Genomic DNA, 20,910 nt, shown 5'->3' with positions numbered 1-20,910 from the left:
TCACTAAACTAAGATTTAGTTGTATGACCACAGTTTTTTAAAACTGCTTGACATCTGTGTGGCATGGAGTCAACCAATTTGTGGCACCTCTCAGCTGTTATTCCACTCCATGATTCTTTAACAACATTCCACAATTCATTCACATTTCTTGGTTTTGCTTCAGAAACAGCATTTTTGATATCACCCCACAAGTTCTCAATTGGATTAAGGTCTGGAGATTGGGCTGGCCACTCCATAACATTAATTTTGTTGGTTTGGAACCAAGACTTTGCCCGTTTACTAGTGTGTTTTGGGTCATTGTCTTGTTGAAACAACCATTTCAAGGGCATGTCCTCTTCAGCATAGGGCAAGATGACCTCTTCAAGTATTTTAACATATGCAAACTGATCCATGATCCCTGGTATGCGATAAATAGGCCCAACACCATAGTAGGAGAAACATGCCCATATCATGATGCTTGCACCTCCATGCTTCACTGTCTTCACTGTGTACTGTGGCTTGAATTCAGAGTTTGGGGGTCGTCTCACAAACTGCCTGTGGCCCTTGGACCCAAAAAGAAAAATTTTACTCTCATCAGTCCACAAAATGTTCCTCCATTTCTCTTTAGGCCAGTTGATGTGTTCTTTGGCAAATTGTAACCTCTTCTGCACATGCCTTTTTTTTAACAGAGGGACTTTGCGGGGGATTCTTGAAAATAGATTAGCTTCACACAGACGTCTTCTAACTGTCACAGTACTTACAGGTAACTCCAGACTGTCTTTGATCATCCTGGAGGTGATCATTGGCTGAGCCTTTGCCATTCTGGTTATTCTTCTATCCATTTTGATGGTTGTCTTCCGTTTTCTTCCACGTCTCTCTGGTTTTGCTCTCCATTTTAAGGCATTGGAGATCATTTTAGCTGAACAGCCTATCATTTTTTGCACCTCTTTATAGGTTTTCCCCTCTCTAATCAACTTTTTAATCAAAGTACGCTGTTCTTCTGAACAATGTCTTGAACGACCCATTTTCCTCAGCTTTCAAATGCATGTTCAACAAGTGTTGGCTTCATCCTTAAATAGGGGCCACCTGATTCACACCTGTTTCTTCACAAAATTGATGACCTCAGTGATTGAATGCCACACTGCTATTTTTTTGAACACACCCCTTTCAACTAATTCAACTAATTGCCCAATTGCACAGCCTTAAGAGCGTGCATATCATGAATGCTGGGTCTCATTTGTTTTCTGAGAATCTACTGAACCTACTGGTAACTTGTTTGCCACGTAACAATAAAAAAAATATACGAAAAACCTTGATTATTCTGGTTAGTCACATTGTACTGCTATTATTTTGAACAATACTGTACATCTTGAATGTCCTGAGGCTGAATAGTACATTTTCAGCTAATTTTCATTTCTGTCTGAACTACTCCTTTAAAGAATGTCAAATTGTCCATCCACCAAATCTCCAAACACTGACATGCAGTTGATCCGGTTCCTATCAAAGAGACTCAAAACCATTCACACATGTTTTTTTTTTATTCACATTTTAAAACATCACAATTGCAATGACATCACATGTCTGTGTTTGTTCTTCACTTCTCCAAAATCGCATTCTTCCAGTGAACATCATGAGCTCTTCAGGCTTCTCTGATGGTGCTAGACAACCTTATCAGTAAATTAAATTTCAGATCCATCATTACAATAAACTCTTCCCAATATTTCAGGATTACAGAAGCAGATTGAGAAATGTTCTGCATTTGAGATTTCCTCCCTCTCTTCCTCTTGTAGGATGTAAACATTTTCTTTGAAGCAATAACAGAGAAAGCAAATACACCCAGTTCCCTCCCAAAATCATCCGATTAGAAAGACTGTTAAACTGAAATAAACAATATTTTGGGTAACATAAGAAACATAAGATAATATATTAACATGACAGATGCAACATCATGCAGTGCCTGGTAACTATTGCATTTCATGCAATTTCATCAACAGCACAGCCAAAGTTCAGATGTTTTCCAGCTCTGGATGCATCACAGGCTTTGCACACAATGCAACTCTCTGATCTCAGATACAAAGTGACAAGACACACAACGTATTTTTTTAACCGCACACTGTCAAACAAACATGCATTACATAAGATCTGCCGTCCTTCCAGCCCAGAGAGCCAAGAAAACGGTGCAAATGTGCCAGAACTGGGCTGATCTCGATGCCGAGGCATTTGCCTGAAAAACTGCATATTTTAACACAGCTGTCAGGTTGAAATACTGACACATTTAACGATCTGCACGCTTAGAACCGAAGTCGATTCGGTCCAAAAGCTCTTTAGCAAGACGTGCTAAAGAAGTAAACTGGTTGTTATTTAGAAATAATCTTCTAGTTCTAATCATACTATCAAACTCACAATAAGAAGCTCATCTTCTTCTGTCAGGCCGGTTCAGTTTCGTAGAGCGCAAAAACACCTGGCCACAAACTTCCCACAGAAGCTGTGCGTTCTATAATGATATTTGTGGATCTGTAAATCACGTCACGTTTGAGTAAATCCAGGTGGAATGATGACTTATGTTTTGGAGGATCTGTGTTAACGCCAAACCACAAAATCTCGCGATGGTTCGAATAAATTAAGATAGATAGATAGATAGATAGATAGATAGATAGATAGATAGATAGATAGATAGATAGATAGATAGATAGATAGATAGATAGATAGATAGATAGATAGATAGATAGATAGATAGATAGATAGATAGATAGATAGATAGATAGATAGATATTTAAATAATTGTACAAAACATTTGCATATTCACAGTTCTCTGGTCACATCAAATGCAAATAAACAAATAAAATGTTTAATCTTTTTAGTAAATGTTTCATTTTGATTGTTTAACATTACTTTTTTTTCATCAAATGTAAATCAGTCGATATACTATATACGATAAACGATATATCATTTAATTATATTTTAATATCGTTAATATCATTTCTATTATTTTGTAACACTGTTACTGTTACAGTTTTTCATGAACACTCCTGGACCCCAGTTTTTATAAAAAATAAAAAAAACATTATATATATATATATATATATATATATATATATATATGTGTGTGTGTGTGTGTGTGTGTGTGTGTGTGTGTGTACTTATTTGTTTATTTTTATACATATACATATCAGAGAACAATAATATTATACAACAGAATGTCCCCCCCCCCTTCTTTAATAGTTTGGTTGTGACTCAATCTCATAAAAGTATAAGTAGTAATAGTAGTAGGCTAATAATAATATAATAAATAGTAATAATAACAGACGTAGTCTGTATTAAAGTATTAGTAGTATTATTAGACTGTATTAAAGTTATGATGGCAAACACTTTTAAACACGTAACTGTACTTGTTTACCCTACACTAGTTGTCTGAACGCCAGAGTCCTGACTGCACGCAAATGTTGACGCAGCTGACGCTCCTGAAGCTCCTTGTGCGCAGTGACGCATTATAGGCTCCACCCACAATACAAAGCAGACAAGGGAACCTCCAAGACAAGAGAAGCAAAAGCAGTAGCGTTACTAAATTAAACTGACATTACACTGACTCTGATCACACCGTTTCAGCGACACTTTTTTAAACGATAATTTTTTTCAAGAAGCCAAAATTCGACAGCATTCCTGAGAGGTTTGGATTGTATTTTGCAGCCTTCTGCGCACCACAGAGCAGCGGCATCCTCCTTAAAGCATTGTATTTAATCCAGGACGATTTTACAATTCAGTTTTTTTCAGTGATATTTCCGGCTGCAGATTGGTTGATAACTTTATAACGCGATTTGTTTATTAGGCTGACATTACAGTCAGCTACCCGTTCCAGCCATTGTCCTCGACGGGGAAAAAGCGACGCCCTCAGGCCGCCGCTGGTACTGCAGCACATCGGGAGTCTAAATAATTTAACGGTGGAAAATGAGCTCAGAAGAGGCGACAGTCCCAACCAAAACCGCCACAGAAGACGATGGGATGTCTTGGTGGTACCGCTGGATCTGCAAACTGGCCGGTGTCTTGGGTGGTATATGTAAGTATCACCCGTGATTGTGGCATATGGCTGTATAATGCAGCATCAGCCATGTGTTTCCTGAAAGACAGCTGTGTCCCTGTGTGATGGCATCTGAAACCTTCCCAACAACGATACTGTCTTACACCCAACACAATCACGTGACATTTGCTGGACTTGACTACATATGACTACAGCAAATCACATTATGAAAAGATGATGTCAGGATGTTCGTAGTGACATCACTTCCTTAGAAGCAAATCTGTACAATAGGAATTTTCAATCTTTTAGATGTCATGGACCCCCAAATATAATCAGCAAGGGGGGCCTTCTTAAATTTTAAAGCCAGCTTTTTATGTATAAAGATCCAATTTATATGGCAAAAAAATTATTAATCATATTTATTTCGATTTATTTTAATCAAACTTACTTAAAAATATTTTTTTGTATTTTAATCAGACATATTTTATTTTAATAAAAGTTAAATTATTTTTATTTATTTTAATCAGGTTACACATTTCATTTTGATCCATCTATTAATTATTTTACTCCAACTCATTAATTTAAATAAATAAATATATTTATTTATTTTGATCAAACATATATTTATTTGGTTTATTTTTATTTTTTAGACAGATTTTCTCAAACCTTTTCCACAGAACCCTGAAAAAAAAAATATATATAGGTAAGGATAAAGGATCAATCTAACAGGGACTATGAAAGAAAATTTTGTACAATGCATGAACATTTATGTTAAAATTGTACATGATCCCTTTTTTTTCAAAGATGTAATAGTAGTAAAAAAAAAATAACAGTACTATAAACTTTTTTAAACCAGTTTGAAACTAGTGTAAACACAACCTGTCTGTCTTTGGCTGTATTCTGATATTGACTGATTTGGCTGTAGGCAGATACACTTAATTCCTGCTGTATTATTCTGTTCTGTATTATTCATTAGACACAAAGACTGAGCTTGCACTAGATCTGAACACACACACACTTGTGCCAGCAGTACTGTGTGTGTGTGTGTGTGTGTGTGTGTGTGTGTGTCAGTCAGCATCAATAGTTCTCTGTTCTCTTCTACATACTCAGACACAGATGACAGAAGCAGCTGCTCATCGAAGCCATCCGTCCAGTGACCAGCTGCTCCGTCCTGTGTGTTTGAACAGATTCTCTGCAACACAGAATATATCATAGCTGCTTCATCTTAGCACTAATAAACCTACTCTAAATCAAATGATATATCATTTAAAAAGTAACTCATTTATATTCATCAAAGTTATGTCTTTATTCGTTTGTTTGGAATTTTATATTAATATTAATATATTCCTATATTGTTGTTTTTGTTTTAGGGGTTATGTTTTTGATTTCCATGAATGCTTAGCACTCCTGGACCACATTTAATATTTTAAAATTATTTTATAATGATTTAATAAATTATTAGTTTGGTAAACCCTGGGCTATACGGAAAATATTTGGTTGACATTTGATCATTTTGAGGAGCATAATAACAGTATATATATATATTTACCACTGATCACAGTGTTTTTATTTGGATGACAAATATAGATGTTATTTTCTAAAGATCTAACACTTTTCTGTATTTGTTTTTTTTTATTTTTTTAGCATGTGCAACGATGGGCGTCTGGAACTGTGTGACTGTGAATCCGTTGAACATCGCGGCTGGAGTTTGGATGGTGTAAGAACTCACATTTCAGTTCCCAGTGTTCATCAAGCCATGTATATAAGCCAGTCAGAAGAGGAACTGTCTCTTGATTCCCGCAGGTTGACGGCGATTGTGTTGTTCCTGTGTGAGGTGCCCTTCTGCTGTCAGTTCGTAGAGTTTGCCAATGCTATAGCGGCGCGTGCAGACCGTCTGAAACCCTGGCAGAAAGCCTTGTTTTACTGCGGGTGAGCTCTTCCCTTCACTGGATAACCAGTGCTACTGTGGAACAGATTTTCACTGCAAAACAAAAAGTGTTTTTTTAAATTTAAATTGTCCACTGAGCTGTTTTTGACTTATAGGAGAAATTTGTAGAGTAACAAGTGTAACTTTCCAAATCAGTTAACAGGAATGCAAATATCCTTGCAACCACTGATATAGAATTTGATCAGAATTCACACAGATTTCACTTTGTCTCTCAGGATGGCACTGTTTCCCATCTTCCTGAGCTTCTCCATCACTACTCTGTTTGGTAACGCCATCGCTTTCGCTACAGGAGTGCTGTACGGACTCGCATCCCTTGGAAAGAAGTTAGCATTTACTTGCACACAGAACAAATCATTTCTTCACCGAGTAACTCTTCATGATGTATTGAGCCATTATTGACTAAATGATGGAGGAGTGTGTGTTTTCTGTGTTTCAGAGGTGATGCGGTGAGCTACGCTCGGTTGCAGCACCAAAAACAGGGCGACGAAGAGAAACTGACAGGAACGACTGACGGTTCAGTGCCGTGAACCTCCTCTACCTCCGCTGCGTCCTTCCCTCTCTTTACCCCTTCACGTAACGTTACAGTGTAACCTTTGACCTCTGACAGCGTGAGTCAGTCTGCACAAATCAGTTTGTGTAGGATTTATTAAATAAAATGGGTTGTGTAGTGTATTTTTTTCAATTGCGCTATCATGCATAGTTTTTTTTTTTTTGTAAATTCATTTTCATCTCACTTTATAAAAACTGACATATTTTAGTTAGTTAACCCAAAGCTGGAGTGCAAATGAATGCATTAACTTCAGCAACCATCTCCATCTCTCGTATCAAACCTCGCCTCAACACCAGCGCAGGGAATTGGAACTTTTGGCCATTGGGATTTCTCCCAGAATTCTTTGTTCTGAACATTTCTGAATCTTGTAAAAGCTTGTTTTTTTTTTATGTGTAGGCATGGTAAAAAAAAAACGTGTTTTGGAAATCCCAGGGATTATAACAAAGTGTGTTTGTGTGTTTTTGTGCCTCTGCTAACTGGCCTTTACCCAGAATCCTTTGCTGCAGCATGTTTGGTGTTCGTAAGAAACGGTGGAATGTACTTTAGCTATGCGCTGCTCTAAAACCTCGCTGTCACTTTCTTAAATCCGTGTCTTTGAGAGTCTGATCTGCGCTCTTTCCATAGATGTTAAGTCAGGTAAGACACCAAAACAAGGCTGTGAGGGACTCAAAAGTTGAAGCTGAATGTTGGGTCTGTTGTTAAACTACAGTTCAATCCAATGAACATGCTGTACTTCAGTCCCTCGTCCTGTCAGAAATGAAATCTGGTGCTCCTCTGACTGAAGTCTATTGAAAAGCTGGTGTAAGTGTTTTTCTGAATGATGAAGTGCGTTTTAAGCGGTTTACCTTCCGTCTTCAGGGACTTGCGTGTGTCTCTGTCTTTCCTCTTAAGCCATGCGTCTCTCGCTGCACTGAAGAAGGGCTTCTTTTCTGGAATAAGAAACGACTGCGTGTGTTGTTTGCTTGTTTCTGCATCTATCTGAGCCAGTCTCAACACTGACAGTGGAAAGTATGAAAGCCAAAGGTACATACTACAAGATAAAAAAAAACTAAAAAAAAACAGTAGTTTGGAGGTCAGAGGTCATGCTCTAACCGTAGTGTTCACACTCTTACTGTCTTTTGTCTTTAAAGGGTGAATTTTATGAAATTGGTCAAGGATGTCTAGATTGTATTTCACCTTCAAATTTTTTTTTTCATGACAATTAATCACATTTATTCAAATAAAATGTTAATTTATATAATTTAATTTATTTAGATTTAAATGCAACCATTATGTTACAGGACTAAAGCAATGAGAATTGAAATAAATCTCAAAGTAACATGTTTGAAAGGTTAAAATGTAATTGCTTAAGTGAAAATGCATTTTAAAAATACAAGAGGAATTTTTCTCTTTTTTTCCTTTTAGTTTTAGGTTGAAATATATGGAAGCCCATTTTCACTACAGAATGAAAAGATAAAAATGGTAATTGCGTTTTTTTTTTTTTACTTTTTTTCCCCAGTCAAACATTGTTTGCTTTTTTGTATCAGAATTTGATTAAATTATGAGATGGAAACTTGCAGTTATATATTTTTGAAAAATATAGTTGCAATTGCAAGAAAATAAGTCACCTTTATTATTTTTTATTCTGTGGCAGAAAAAAAAGAAACAATTGTGAGACATAAACTTGGCATTGCAAGGAAAAAATTTATTTTTCTTCAGAACTGCAAGCTTATATTTCAGTTCTGAGAAAAATATATATATAACTTAATAAATTCATAAAAAATTCTCAGAATTTTAGAAAAGTTTTGAATTGAACTGTGAGATAAAAAGTAGCAATTACTTCTTCATTTTTTCTCATGCCGGAATCGGGCTTCCATATACATCTGGGTGTTTGTGAGATCCATCCTTTTAGATGCTCACATTCTTTCATGAAATACTTTCACCAAACTTTTCACAAATGTTAAAGTGTTTTGCATGAATGTTCAGCAGGTTAAATGATCTCCAGTAATAACAGTGTCCACCAGCACACAAACCAGCTCAGATGTAATGTCCTTCTAGATGTAGTGTAGAATGAAGTGTTAGCGGTTTAGCAGTGATCTTGTCGCTCTGTGTTTTTGTGTGGATCCACTGATCTATAATAGAGATGTTACTGATTTGACTTTGATGATGTGCAAAAAAAAAAAAAAAAGAAGGTATGAGCTAAATAAAGACACTTGTCTCTGTCCTCCTCACTTTCTTGTTCTGTTTCAGTGTAAGAAACATCTGATGTCTAAAGTATGATTTAACTACTATTTTTAAAGACCCTGTGGTAATTATTTTTTTTTACATTATTTGCAGCTATATCTGGTGATTTAAATATGCTTAATTATTAATCTATGGTCCCTTTTCATTAGACTGTGATGCGTTTAAGGGTCATCAGCATCGTAAATCCTCTAATGTTTTCCTTTTTGGAATCTTAATTTTATTTATTTAATACGTGTCAATTTTTGACGGTTAAAATTTATATGACAGGATTTGAATCCACTATTTTGTAGCGTTTACTATGGAGTTGGGGTGGGGCTAATTTAAATATTCATAAACCCACCGTGAATATTAAATGAGGTAAGGGTGTAGAATTTTAAGACATAAAAAAATTATTTGCATGTGTGAAAAAGATTTAAATATGTAATTTTGATTACTTTTAATAGTTAAAATGACTTGTGTTAAGATTTCATTATATTTCAATGCCATTATTGGTGTAATTCGATGTGAGAAATCATCATCGTGTGGGGTCTTTAATAGCAGTTCAGATAGAAAACTATGAAATTCTCTAATAACAGTTACATCAAAATATACATTTACATTACTCTGTATAAAAGAGCTCAATATAACACTGATAATCTGAACGGTCTGATGCTCTCATTCCTCAAATAACAGAAGATACAATTCAAGATACATTCAGACAGGAATATTAAACACAGTTCATCATATCGTAACTGAAGACAGTGTTACTGTATGTTGATAAAACAGTTCCCTGCACAGATACATGTTTCAGTCTAGAATTTTTTGCAATTAGTTTTTTTTTTATTGGCCGATTGAAATTCATTTGCTCTGGTTTTTAGGAGTTTTAGGTTTTCGTGGGCTCTTCTTATATTGACCGGCGCGGGCCGCTTTAAGATCTGCCTCCCACTGCTTCTTCACCAGCGTGTACAGCCTCATAGTGGCCTGAGCGTCCTGAACCTGTGATGCACACACAACATTAAACTGATCAACACCGACAGCAAACTAAATATTCATCAGCATATTAGAATGATTTCTGACACTGAAGACTGGAGGAATGATGCCTCAAAATTCAGCTTTGCAGCACAGGAATAAATTACATTTTAAAATATATTCAAATGGAAATCACTTAAATTGAATTGTAATATATTTTACTGCATTTCTGGTCAAATAAACACATTAATCATGATGTGCGAAAGAAACACCTTTCAAAAACATTCAAAACCCCAAATGTTTGAATGCTAGTCTATGGGGAAAAGATCAAGCCATGCACTTTGAAATACTGAATGTACTGTAGATGAGTGTTTGTCTTAGATGTTGAAGAGAGACTTACAGATGAATGTTCACCCTGCTGGACTTTAACATTGAGAATCTCTTTGCATAAGACACGCAATGCAGGACGTGCGCTCTGAGGAAGAAGACAAGAGGGGAGACATTTATGGCAATTAAAATTGGCATATTTATTTATTTATAAATAATACTGATTTTTAAGTTACCGGCAAACTTTGTTTCATACCTTTACTCTCTGCCTAAATGGTTTGTATTTCTGTGTGTCTCTGATCATTTTCTTGGGATGATCCAGCAGCAAAATCTATGAATATGACAAAAATGGTATTTGAAAAGAAATCTGACAGTTCATTAAAGGAATACATCATCTGAAAATATCATCATTAGTCGCTCTCAAGCCATTCCAATCCCGTATTCCGTAATAAAGCCTAGTTTCGGCTGTCTAGGTACTTGTTTTCCACAGAAAAAGCATACAGACCAGGAACGATGCGAGCGTGACAACAGCCCGTTTTGTGTGTACTGTACCTTTAAGTCATTGTGAATGGCGTGTCCCACTAATATTCTTCCTTCCAGAATCTGAGCCACTTCTTTCTGGACTGTCTTGATGTCCTCACCTGTTAATCACATGAAGAACAATTAAGAATCTCTGTTGAATTGTTATAAATGCGCAATTTTGAGATAAAAGACTGAATTGTGAGATGTTAACTGAGATGTTATAACTGAGATGTTATAACTGAGAGATATAAATTCAAAATAGTGAGAAATACAGTCAGAATCGTGATATAAACCTGCAATTCTGAGAAAAAAAAGCCAAGAACTGTGACGTTAACTCAAAATAGTGAGGAACAGAGACAATTGCAATATATTAACCCAGAATTGCAAGATATATATTCTGAACTACGTCTCAAAATAGTGTTTCGATGCAATTTTTTTTTAAATGCGAGACGTAAACTCAAAATGGCATGATATACACATATAATTGTGAGAAATACTTATTTCTTACTCCATTCTTATTCTATACTAGTGCTATCAAATGATTAATCGCGATCAACTGCATCCAAAACAAAAGAGTTTGTTTACATAACATATGTGTATCCAGTTTATATTTATTATGTATATATAAATAGACACACATGCATGTATATATTTAAGAAAAACATGTCATGTTTATATACTAAATATATTTATATATAAATTAAATTACATGAATATAAACATAAACAATATTTTCTAAAAGTGTGCATTTATATATATCTATACAGTACACACACATATTATGTAAACGAAAACTTATTCTGAATGCGATTAATGTTTTGACAGCACTATTCGATACAAACAACCATTTAATCAAATTTGTAGTATTTTTCAAAAGCAATAGAGACAATTCTGAGGGGTCCTGACCCTTTTCGATGTCCGCCGGTCTGATTTCACTAACAGCCGTCCTGTAGTCCGTAACCTTTTCCGTGGGCTTGACGTATTTATCGTAGATGCATTTCCCAAAGTGGTTGACAATGGAGACTCGCGCTAGAATGCTGTCCTCCCCATCACAGCCAACACCCACCATCTCACAGTCCATAGCGACAGCACGGGTCAATCTGAAATCAGCCATGAGATTACATCACTTCCCCTCAAAACCCATGACTAGCCTGACAGCTGCAGGTGTCTCACCCCTCGAACGCATGCTCTTTCACCAGCACTTGCTCTACGACTTCTGCGCTGGACTTCAGCATCCCGCTACGTTTTCGTACGATGTCTGCAGCCTCGGGCCCTAAGGTGGCCTCGATGTCATCAGGGTCCACATCATCAAACCAGAGATCAGGCCTGAGAGGAAACCGTGTTTAAAGAGGACAGTACGGAAGATCGAATCTACCAGGAAATGTAAATAAATAAATGAAAAATATATTTGCAACTTCTTTATTTCACAATTAACACCTTTTTCTGAACAATTGCGATTTACGTCTCGTAATTTAGATTTTTTTTCCAAAGAGAATTCTGAGTTTCTCTTACAATTTTGACTTTTTCAGAATTCTGAGTTTATGTCTCACAATTCTCACAGATTTTTTTTTTTTCTCAGATGAGTTTACATTTTACAATTTTGACTTTTTTTTTTTAAATTTGATTTGAAATAAAGAATCGGATTGAAATAAATAAATCTAACCAGAACAGTACTATAGTGCATATAGATAAAATACATCACAATTTAATGGAAAGAATAAATATTTCCAAATGTAAAATAAAAAATGTTTTCCCTGTATACATTAATATAAATAACACTGAATATAAATATAGCTGACTTTTTTTTTAATTTTAGGAAGTCCTTAGCACAAACATAATCATATTTTAGGGGTTAAAGTTTTTCTTATGTCCAACTTTGTGTCTTGAAATTTAGATTTTTATTCTCAGAGCTTATGTGTTGCAATTAAGAACCTTTTTCCTCGCAATTCTGTCTTTGCAGTTCTTTTTCTTTTTTATTGCAACTTTTTATCTCACAATTATTAATTTATTTTAATTTTTTTCAATTGAGAGTTTACATCTCACAATCCAGATTTTCTATTTCACAATTCTGATAAAAAGTTGCGTTATACGAACTCAAAACCGTAATAAATGTTTTTAATTGTGAGATATAAGTAATGCAATTATCTTTCTTCTTTTTTTTTATTCCATGGCAGAAACTCATGTCCACAGGACAGTCATATGAAACAAAACCGCATTAAATTGCACACATACTCTGCTGTTTTCTTCTCCACCTCCTCGACTTTCTTCCTTTTGTTCACCGGTTTCTCTTTTTCATCCTTTCTTTTCCTCTTCTCTGCTTTGAACTGCTTGTGTCCGGTGGGGTTGTTTCCGTTCTGTTGGTCTCCATCTCTCTCTACTCTTGCAGATGTCTCAGAAGCAGGTCTGACGGTCCGTGCAGGTTTTTTCAAGTGAAGTGTATGAGAGTCTTTGGAAACTGACGGCGTCTTCTGAAGCTGCTTTCCTTTAACGTTTGCATCTTTTGCCTGTTTTGTGTCTTCATTCTTCTTCTCAGGATTTGCAGCAAGAGTCTACACACACACATGTAAATGTAAAAACATCATATGTCTCTACTAATTCATGAATTCAATATGTTTTTTTCATGGTAAATAATTCTGACCTGCAGTAACTTCTTCCAGTTGCACGAATACTCCTCCACTTTTGTCGGGGGTGTAATGTTTCTCTTTACAGTTGCTGGTTTCATTTTCTTCTTTACAACTGTTTTTGTATCGTAGAAGAACGCTTTTTTATTGTTTTCATGTTTCTGTTTTTTATTATTTTTGGATTGACCATTAATATGAATATTTTCGACATGTTTCTTCAGCTTAACTTCAGACATCTTAAGGGTTTTATCAAATTAAGCTAATAAATAATAAAGCACTAAGCTTTTTTCTATATTACACCGAGCACGAACTTACTTGCAATAATTAATTTCTTCAGATGTTTACATTATTTTGAAGCTTTCTAGCGACAACGCAGAGCCGTGACATTCATGGTAACGCGGAAAATACTAAATATATATATGTGGAAAATATATATCTATCGCTCTCTGAAAAATATTCCTTAAAAAAAAATTACTAATAAGAATACCATATAACTGTACCATGAGACAACCATGCTGAGCTCTCTTCTGTCGCGTGTTACACAAATAGCATCCGCGCGGGAACTGTGTGCGAATCAACGTTCCGCTCTGTGTTTTGGAAGTTTAGGAAAAAACAGTGAAGGAATGTAAAAATAGATTCAACTTAATAAATAATTTAATTAAAAATAAGCCTAAAAAGTATTAAAATAAAATAAAATCAATGAAACAACATTATAGTGAGTAGGAAAAAAAACTTTTCGAAATAATGTTTTACACAAATTTATATTATTATTTTTACAGTATAATTTTTGGCTTTATATGATGAAAAATGTGCAAATATATAGCTACCTTGTAATTTTTTGGATTAGGGTCCCTTGCATAAGTATGATCATATTTAGTGGCCCATGGCATTTAAAACAGTAAAAATGTATATATATAAATTTGTTTTTTAATATATATATATATATTTCAATAATTATATATATATATATATATTTCAATAATTTACAAAAATAATTACAAATATTTTTTACAGAACAGTGTATTTCCATTTCAGTTTGAATATAATGAGTTATATAAATTAAAAAATAAATTACAAATTGCATTAACATCTTATTCATTCATAAAAAATATAGTTTTTAATTTAATATACCGTTTACAAGATAAATATTTTTTCATCTCTGAATTAAGTCATGTCTAGGCCAAAGACGTCAAAAAAGGAAAAAAGCCTATTAAAAGAGTATTTATTAGTATGATTATAAACAAAAGATTTGAATTTATTTAAAAGGCCTATGCAAATAAGATTCAAGACTTTTATTTGTCACATACATGGTTATATGGAGGGCATATGACCAGCCGTGAAATGTAAATGAGGTCTGCTCCATGGACAGTGCAATTATTAAAGAATATAAACACAAGAAAATTATACAAAATAATAAGATATGAAAAAAGTATGAATAAATTAAAAATCTTATTAAATAAAATGTGCAGGACAGTATATGTACACTTAATAAATATTAAGATGAGCAGGAATGTATAAGAGGAGAATGTGCAAACAGGTTATACAGGGTATTTACATAGCAGCAATAGAGGTAAAGAGTAAATAAATAAAAATAAAAATTATAGAAATTGCTCTGTGCAAGTGTCAATCCAGTCTTGTATATTAAATATCTCAAGAAATAAAGAAAATGAAATAAGTGTTTATTATTCACAACATTTACAACATAAAGTATATAGAATCACATTAACTGTGCTGGTCTGATGCACTTATTTTACCTGGTAGGATCCTCAGACCACAAGTGACACAAACGCTAGAGAAGAACGGAAAGAGTTTCTCTGCAAACGTTGTGGTGAGTGAACACAGATGAGCGTCGGTTACAGGATCAGAAAAAGACACCTTTCCTCGATCCCAGTCGAGTAAAACCCTCACCCTCTGCAGCTTCTCTTTAACCCCAATGGGAGTGTAGGCTTGGTCCTGGTAATATGAGAAATATTCTTGATTTTTGTACCACACGCACCAGACATCTTTGCTAAAGAATGTAAACCCCTTCCTAGGGTTGGATGCTGTGGTTATTCCTACGGTCCAGTGTGTATTGTCGCCAACCTCCACGTCCCAGCAGTGTGTTCCTGAGATGAAGCCTTCGGAGCCCAGAACGCAGGGATAGACGTCGAATCTCTCTGGATTGGCGGGACAGGCGTGAGTGTGTGTGCTCCACGTCAGACCGGTCAGATCATCAGACAGCTTCAGCTCGGGATGTGCAGTGTTGGGGTCCAGAATCACAGGAGCTGATGAGAGAAATAATCAAGAGCTAGAGATCTATCATGGATGCACATGATAAGCAAGAGCTGGGTAATAAAAACACATTTCTTAATTGAGTTTGGATCTCATTTGATTTTATATGGACATATAGACAATCAGGCACGATTCATGTCCATTTTTTTCAAGGAACAAATCTCTGTCGACTTATGCAGTAAACTGTACTACAATAAGCCCTGTTCGCTGGTAAACAAACATGTCAATCGCACACAATGCGGTTTTTATCATAAAAACATTATAATAACTTTCCAATGGTATGTTCCTACTCCAGTGGATGTCATAACTTGTTTTCATCACGTATTTGTTCAGACATTTGAAGAACAAGAACAAGTAAGATAGGTTATTTTCATTATATAATATGCTATAATAAATATATTGTGCATATATAGCGCATATGTATTTTGCACAATTCTCCATTTTTTTCTATGGCCATTGAATGTTTTTTTTTTAGGTGAATATGACATTGTATCGCTGTTTCACTGACGTCTTTCTGCGATTCAAACATGACACAGAAAAAAATACTATAGTAATTCATGGTAAAGTCAAGTGTTTTAGAACCATTCTATAGTAAAGTATTTGTTGTGGTAATTCTATAGTTGCTGTGGTAATATAACAACTATAGTAACATAAACAAATGACTTTACCCAATACTGTATTAAGTTTTCTACATTGCTACAATACACTACAGTTTACTGTAGTAAAAACTAAAGTATATGACAGGATTTATTAGAGTTTATCAGTTCACCGTGGTTTATACTACAGTATGCTTTAGCATTCATTAATAATGTGTTATAACTGCTATATTATATACATTATAATACACTTTATGGTTCAAAAACACTATACTAAAAGCATCAAACCACAAAATCTACTGTGATTTATTGGATGAGAAGTACGCTACAAATAGGTCTAAGGCTGATTATACACTGATGCATTGTTACTTGGGCATTTTACCTCTGAGAATGAGTGACAAATGTATATCTGGATACTTTAGATCAGGTATAGCCCCTGTGTATCACCTAGTTGGCCATTGACGGTAAAATTAACCGAAGCTGCCCCTTGTATCATCAGCCTAACATTTTTGTTCAAGCAAAACCTCAAAACAGCATACTGTATATTGATCAGTTAAGTTCATCTAAGTGAGAAACGATCAATTTGAGAAATCAGTTTAAACCGAGCGCAATATATACTGTACTTAAAGACTCACCGTTTTGGACGATGTCTCGCATCTTCAGCCAGACTCTGAATGTGAGGTTGCCCAAGTGATCCGCCACATGAATCAAAGCTGCTGGACTCATGTGAGGCTCCTGCGGTGGGCCCCGGGCTCTGGAAGATCAGTCTGCAGTGGGTTTGAGTTCACATCCATATCAAGAGAGTGACGGGGGCTGAACACTTACCTTTCCATTGTGGCTTCAAAGCTCTGGAAAATAAAAAGCAGAAAAGAATGCATTATTAAAATGACTGTTTTTAAATTAAAATACAAAAAAAAAACTAATACAACCAACATGCAAACATCTTCAAATTACCTTCAAATATTGTGTTCAATTCTATATAAAAAGGCTACAAAATATCAAGGTGTAAACTGATATAATATTTAATATATATAATATTATATATATTCTTATCTGAATTAAAATGCTAAAAACACATGATAATTTCAAGATGTAAACTGACAAAAATCATTTTGTCCTTCAAATATCGAGTTAATATAGTATAAATATAACTCTTATCTAATTTAAAATTCTAAAAATAAAGCTAAATGACATTATTTTGTTTCTTTAAATATTGTGTTAAAATAGTATAAATAATTATTATTTAAAAACTCCTTCTCAAATCCTGTTAAAATAACATAATCTAAATGAAAATGCTTAGAGAGAGTTGCAACTACATCACCCGGGCTCCCAAAGCCTTTATTACCTTTTTTTATACATTATATATGTCAATAAAGGCTTTTGGGGCCCATATAGCATCCACAAGCAGGTATTTTTTTTTTTTGCATAAATTAAATGATATCAAATGAATCTTTATACACATTGTCAGAATTTACCAGACACGCTCAGTTCTCACATTTAGAAACGTGACATCTTTGGCTTTCATTTGCTCCTGGATGTGTTTTATTGTGTCTGAAAGAGCTGAGATCTGTGTGTTCATCTCCTCCAGCTTCTGCTTCATCATCCGAGTCTTCTGCTCCTCTTCCTCCCACAGTGTAGTGATTAGTGCCTCTTTTTCATCGATGAGGAACTGATGAAGCTTCTTAAACTCCGCATTAATCCGGCGCTCCGTGTGCTGAGCTTGAGTCTCAAAGACAAACAGAAATAAGGTTGAGTTGAGTTGTGTGTTGAGTGAGCTGAAGGGACAGTAACTGACCGTGAATCAGTGAATCTTCACCTGGATGTGTTCAACTGCTTCCTCACACTCTCCTTTGACTTCCTCTGTGTGCTTGAGCCTTTCTTGTAAGGAATTCAGCTTGATACTGAGCTCCTCCTACAATTGAAAAAATGAGAAAATCCTAACGTTATCCCTAGATCCATTTGGAAAGTCAGCATGATTCAGGTTTTTTTTTGTCCAAGATATCATATCATATAGACACTTACATAATTTGTCATTTCTAAATGTAGTGTTTATGCATATATATATTAGTGCTGCCAATGATTAATCGCAATTAATCGTATCCAAAGTAAAGTTTTTTTGTTTGCATAAAATATGTGTGTGTGTACTGTGTACATTTATTACTTAAATACACGCATGTATAGGTTTAAGAAAAATATGTTATTTTTCTATACTAAATGTAGTTATATTTAATACAAATAAAATAAAAATAAAAAATTCAAAATATATAGCTGTATGCATGTGTTTTTATATATAAACATAATAAATATACACCGTACACACACACATATTATGTAAACAAAAACTTTTATTTTGGATGCGATTAATTGTGATTGTTTATTTGACAGCACTAATATATATATATATACTATAAACAAAAAACTATATTAATATGTTATAATAAATGTTAATATTAATAATTTATATTTAAATTGAATTTTAAATGTATTTAATACTAAGGGAAATTGTATATTTTATAATAATTTGATAAATATATTGTTTACATAATGTTTATATCCTACTGTTTTAATTGATTATGTATATATTTAAGAAAAATGTTGTTTTTATATTAAATAAATATATTTATATAAAATATAAGATTAAAAAAATGATTTATATATATATATATATATATATATATATATATATATATATATACACATACACACTACTATACTATATAAATTAATAAATATATAATTATGTCTTTATTACTATATAATTATCATTTAGGCTATATATACAATAAAAAAAATATATAATTTCTTAATTTGTATAGTAAGGTTCTGTTCTGCCTTTGAGTCTTTTCTTACCTTGTAAGATGGCAGAAGTTCACCGATTGTCCTGAACTTGTGCTGATTGTGTTTTTCTGAATCTCTGCACACTAAACACACAGACTCCTTGTCCTCCACACAGAAGAGTTTGAGTTTCTCGCCATGCAAATCACAAACCTCCTCGACGCTCAAGAAGGACTCACACAGGTTCTTCAACACAAGATTTCCAGGAGGATCGGTTTTGGAGGATCTTCTCCTGCAGACGGGACACTCCTGAGTTCTCTTGCTCCTCCAGAAGTCCTGAAGACAGTCTTTACAGATGCTGTGACTGCATGACAGAAACACGGGAGATCTGTAGATCTCACAGCACACGGGACAAGACAGCTCTTCCACAGAGAGAGACATTTCAGTTTGTGAGAGCTCCAGAAACACAACACAAGCCCTCTCATTTCCTCATTGTTGTAGTCTGGTAGTTGGTAGACACGCCATGACAGGAACACAGAAATAAAACCACTTCCTGATGATCCGGTTTGCATAATCAAATTGAATGCTCTGCAAGGATCATTCTAGAAAACAGTGTGCAAACACATCACACCAAAACTAACTCATTTGACACAAGAAGATTTTTAAATGACTAGTTTTTAATAGAAAACTCCTTTCTCTCCATGCATGGGAGACCTGGTTATTCATTAAAATAACATTTTTGACAGTTGATGACATAACTATACATCAAAATGACAAACAAGTCAATATTTGTAATAATTGTTACATTTGATGTGTTTACGTACAGCCATACATTTTCATTTCATTCAGTTAGAAACAGTGCAAAAGTGTCTAAAATCACCTGGGCGTGAGAACGGAGAGCTGTTGTTGTTATATCGTATATATTTATCACATTTCATTATTTACATAAAAAAAAAGAGCAGAAGATATTTCAAAGAGCTGAAAGGTTCACAAGCACACTTCATCCAAACTCATTTCCAAATGCAAACTTACATTTAAAAGCAGCAAAACGAACAAAAAAAAAAGGTTAACAGAACAGCCAGTGCTAAAACTCATCTGATAATAGACATTTAAAATTGCATGATCAAAAAACTACAAAACATAAAAAAAAACTCTGCATTGTCCATGTATGTCAGAAATAATCAAGTCAGACCTAAAACGGTATGCAATGAGTTTTAACAAGTACTGTGTTACATTACTGTTACATGATCTTACTGTGCTGCATGGGATCTTTGAAATGAATACAGATGTTTTAGCTGATACTGGTTCAGTGGTACATAATACGAGTGGTCTGATAATGTGCTGTTCCAAACAGAAGCAGTGAGATCAAGACACAGGGGAATGATTCACAGCGGATTTAAAGACAACATGAAATCAGTCCATTTACAGTCTTAATAACTCGTCCATGTCTGACATCACTTATCAGTTCTGTTCGTGCAACTAAAGTACATGTCTCACCCAATTAATGTCCTGGGGCTGTTTGGATCAAGACTGGTCATATGTTTTTAATGTAGTTACATAGCTACGTCTACATTGAATACAAAAAGTACGACTCATTACACTTGGCTAACTGCTAGTCTGTCAGACTAGTCTTAATAAGTTTACGCAACTGGCCCCTGTCCTGTAATATTTCCAACTGAAGTTCATTTCACTTTCGGTTTAATAAAATAAAACATTCAATATATATTTTCAAATGTTTGCTTTTCATCAGACGGTTTGTAGTGGAATGAAATACAAAAATAAAATAAACGTTAAAAAAAGGCTATTCATCACATAATAAATTATGTTATCTATATAAAATACAAATATATTTAAACAATGTTTTTCTATCTTTTTGCCTTTCATTGGATAATGTGGGATTAATAATAATAAAATAAATACAAATTATATGTTTGCTTTTCATTGGATAATGGGTTATGCGGTATAAAATCATTTATATTAAATCAGATAATGGGTAGGATGGGAAAAATACAATAATAAAAAAATAACAATATTTTTTTTTAACCAGATAATGGGTTTTGTGGAATTAAAAAATAATAATAATTTCAATTTGTGCGTTTCATTAGATTATGAGTTGTGTTGTATAAAATAAAATA

At 34.2% G+C, this 20,910-nt stretch overlaps 3 protein-coding genes across 5 annotated transcripts; 1 reads left to right on the top strand and 2 right to left on the bottom strand.

The window, feature by feature from the left end:
* Positions 1-3,473: 3,473 nt before the first annotated feature.
* LOC113075726 (calcium channel flower homolog) lies at positions 3,474-8,702 on the top strand. 2 transcript variants are annotated; one of them, XM_026248416.1, is made up of 6 exons: positions 3,474-3,646; positions 3,806-4,033; positions 5,639-5,711; positions 5,798-5,923; positions 6,158-6,265; positions 6,379-8,702. In XM_026248416.1, exons 2-6 carry the CDS (start codon positions 3,925-3,927, stop codon positions 6,467-6,469), a joined length of 507 nt encoding a protein of 168 aa, XP_026104201.1. In that variant the 5' UTR covers positions 3,474-3,646; positions 3,806-3,924; the 3' UTR covers positions 6,470-8,702. The 2 variants fall into 2 exon arrangements, with proteins under 2 accessions (XP_026104201.1, XP_026104200.1); XM_026248415.1 differs by having other exon boundaries at positions 3,474-3,709.
* A 527-nt stretch (positions 8,703-9,229) lies between these two features.
* LOC113075724 (RNA exonuclease 4-like) lies at positions 9,230-13,669 on the bottom strand. Its single transcript, XM_026248414.1, has 8 exons — positions 13,151-13,669; positions 12,745-13,061; positions 11,686-11,838; positions 11,419-11,612; positions 10,543-10,631; positions 10,247-10,321; positions 10,064-10,138; positions 9,230-9,690 (listed from the first exon to the last, which is right to left on the bottom strand). The coding sequence occupies exons 1-8, from the start codon at positions 13,367-13,369 to the stop codon at positions 9,553-9,555; spliced, it is 1,260 nt and encodes a 419-aa protein (XP_026104199.1). The 5' UTR covers positions 13,370-13,669; the 3' UTR covers positions 9,230-9,552.
* A 741-nt stretch (positions 13,670-14,410) lies between these two features.
* LOC113075723 (nuclear factor 7, ovary-like) lies at positions 14,411-20,824 on the bottom strand. 2 transcript variants are annotated; one of them, XM_026248413.1, is made up of 7 exons: positions 18,851-20,824; positions 17,817-17,912; positions 17,496-17,726; positions 16,826-16,848; positions 16,636-16,754; positions 15,216-15,397; positions 14,411-15,086 (listed from the first exon to the last, which is right to left on the bottom strand). In XM_026248413.1, exons 1-7 carry the CDS (start codon positions 19,214-19,216, stop codon positions 14,856-14,858), a joined length of 1,248 nt encoding a protein of 415 aa, XP_026104198.1. In that variant the 5' UTR covers positions 19,217-20,824; the 3' UTR covers positions 14,411-14,855. The 2 variants fall into 2 exon arrangements, with proteins under 2 accessions (XP_026104198.1, XP_026104197.1); XM_026248412.1 differs by having other exon boundaries at positions 14,411-15,397.
* Between the last annotated feature and the right edge of the window lie 86 nt (positions 20,825-20,910).

The sequence above is a fragment of the Carassius auratus genome, unplaced genomic scaffold (genome assembly GCF_003368295.1).
Source record: "Carassius auratus strain Wakin unplaced genomic scaffold, ASM336829v1 scaf_tig00017572, whole genome shotgun sequence".
Taxonomy (NCBI): domain Eukaryota; kingdom Metazoa; phylum Chordata; class Actinopteri; order Cypriniformes; family Cyprinidae; genus Carassius; species Carassius auratus.
Note: the sequence above shows the minus strand (reverse complement) of the source record. Positions and strands in the feature narration are given on the sequence as shown.

What these genes read in the sequence shown, in the direction of transcription:
- LOC113075726 (XM_026248416.1), top strand. Translation starts at nt 3,925, where the DNA reads ATGAGCTCAGAAGAGGCGACAGTCCCAACCAAAACCGCCACAGAAGAC. An exon ending in CGGTGTCTTGGGTGGTATAT is followed by an intron (nt 4,034 to 5,638) that starts GTAAGTATCACC and finishes TTATTTTTTTAG; the next exon opens with CATGTGCAACGATGGGCGTC. An exon ending in CTCGCATCCCTTGGAAAGAA is followed by an intron (nt 6,266 to 6,378) that starts GTTAGCATTTAC and finishes TCTGTGTTTCAG; the next exon opens with AGGTGATGCGGTGAGCTACG.
- LOC113075723 (XM_026248412.1), bottom strand. Translation starts at nt 19,216, where the DNA reads ATGTCTCTCTCTGTGGAAGAGCTGTCTTGTCCCGTGTGCTGTGAGATC. An exon ending in AAGCAGTTGAACACATCCAG is followed by an intron (nt 17,727 to 17,816) that starts GTGAAGATTCAC and finishes TTTGTCTTTGAG; the next exon opens with ACTCAAGCTCAGCACACGGA. An exon ending in AAGATGTCACGTTTCTAAAT is followed by an intron (nt 16,849 to 17,495) that starts GTGAGAACTGAG and finishes TTTATTTTCCAG; the next exon opens with AGCTTTGAAGCCACAATGGA.
- LOC113075724 (XM_026248414.1), bottom strand. Translation starts at nt 13,369, where the DNA reads ATGTCTGAAGTTAAGCTGAAGAAACATGTCGAAAATATTCATATTAAT. An exon ending in CCATTCACAATGACTTAAAG is followed by an intron (nt 10,322 to 10,542) that starts GTACAGTACACA and finishes TCATATTCATAG; the next exon opens with ATTTTGCTGCTGGATCATCC. An exon ending in AGCAGGGTGAACATTCATCT is followed by an intron (nt 9,691 to 10,063) that starts GTAAGTCTCTCT and finishes TGTGCATCACAG; the next exon opens with GTTCAGGACGCTCAGGCCAC.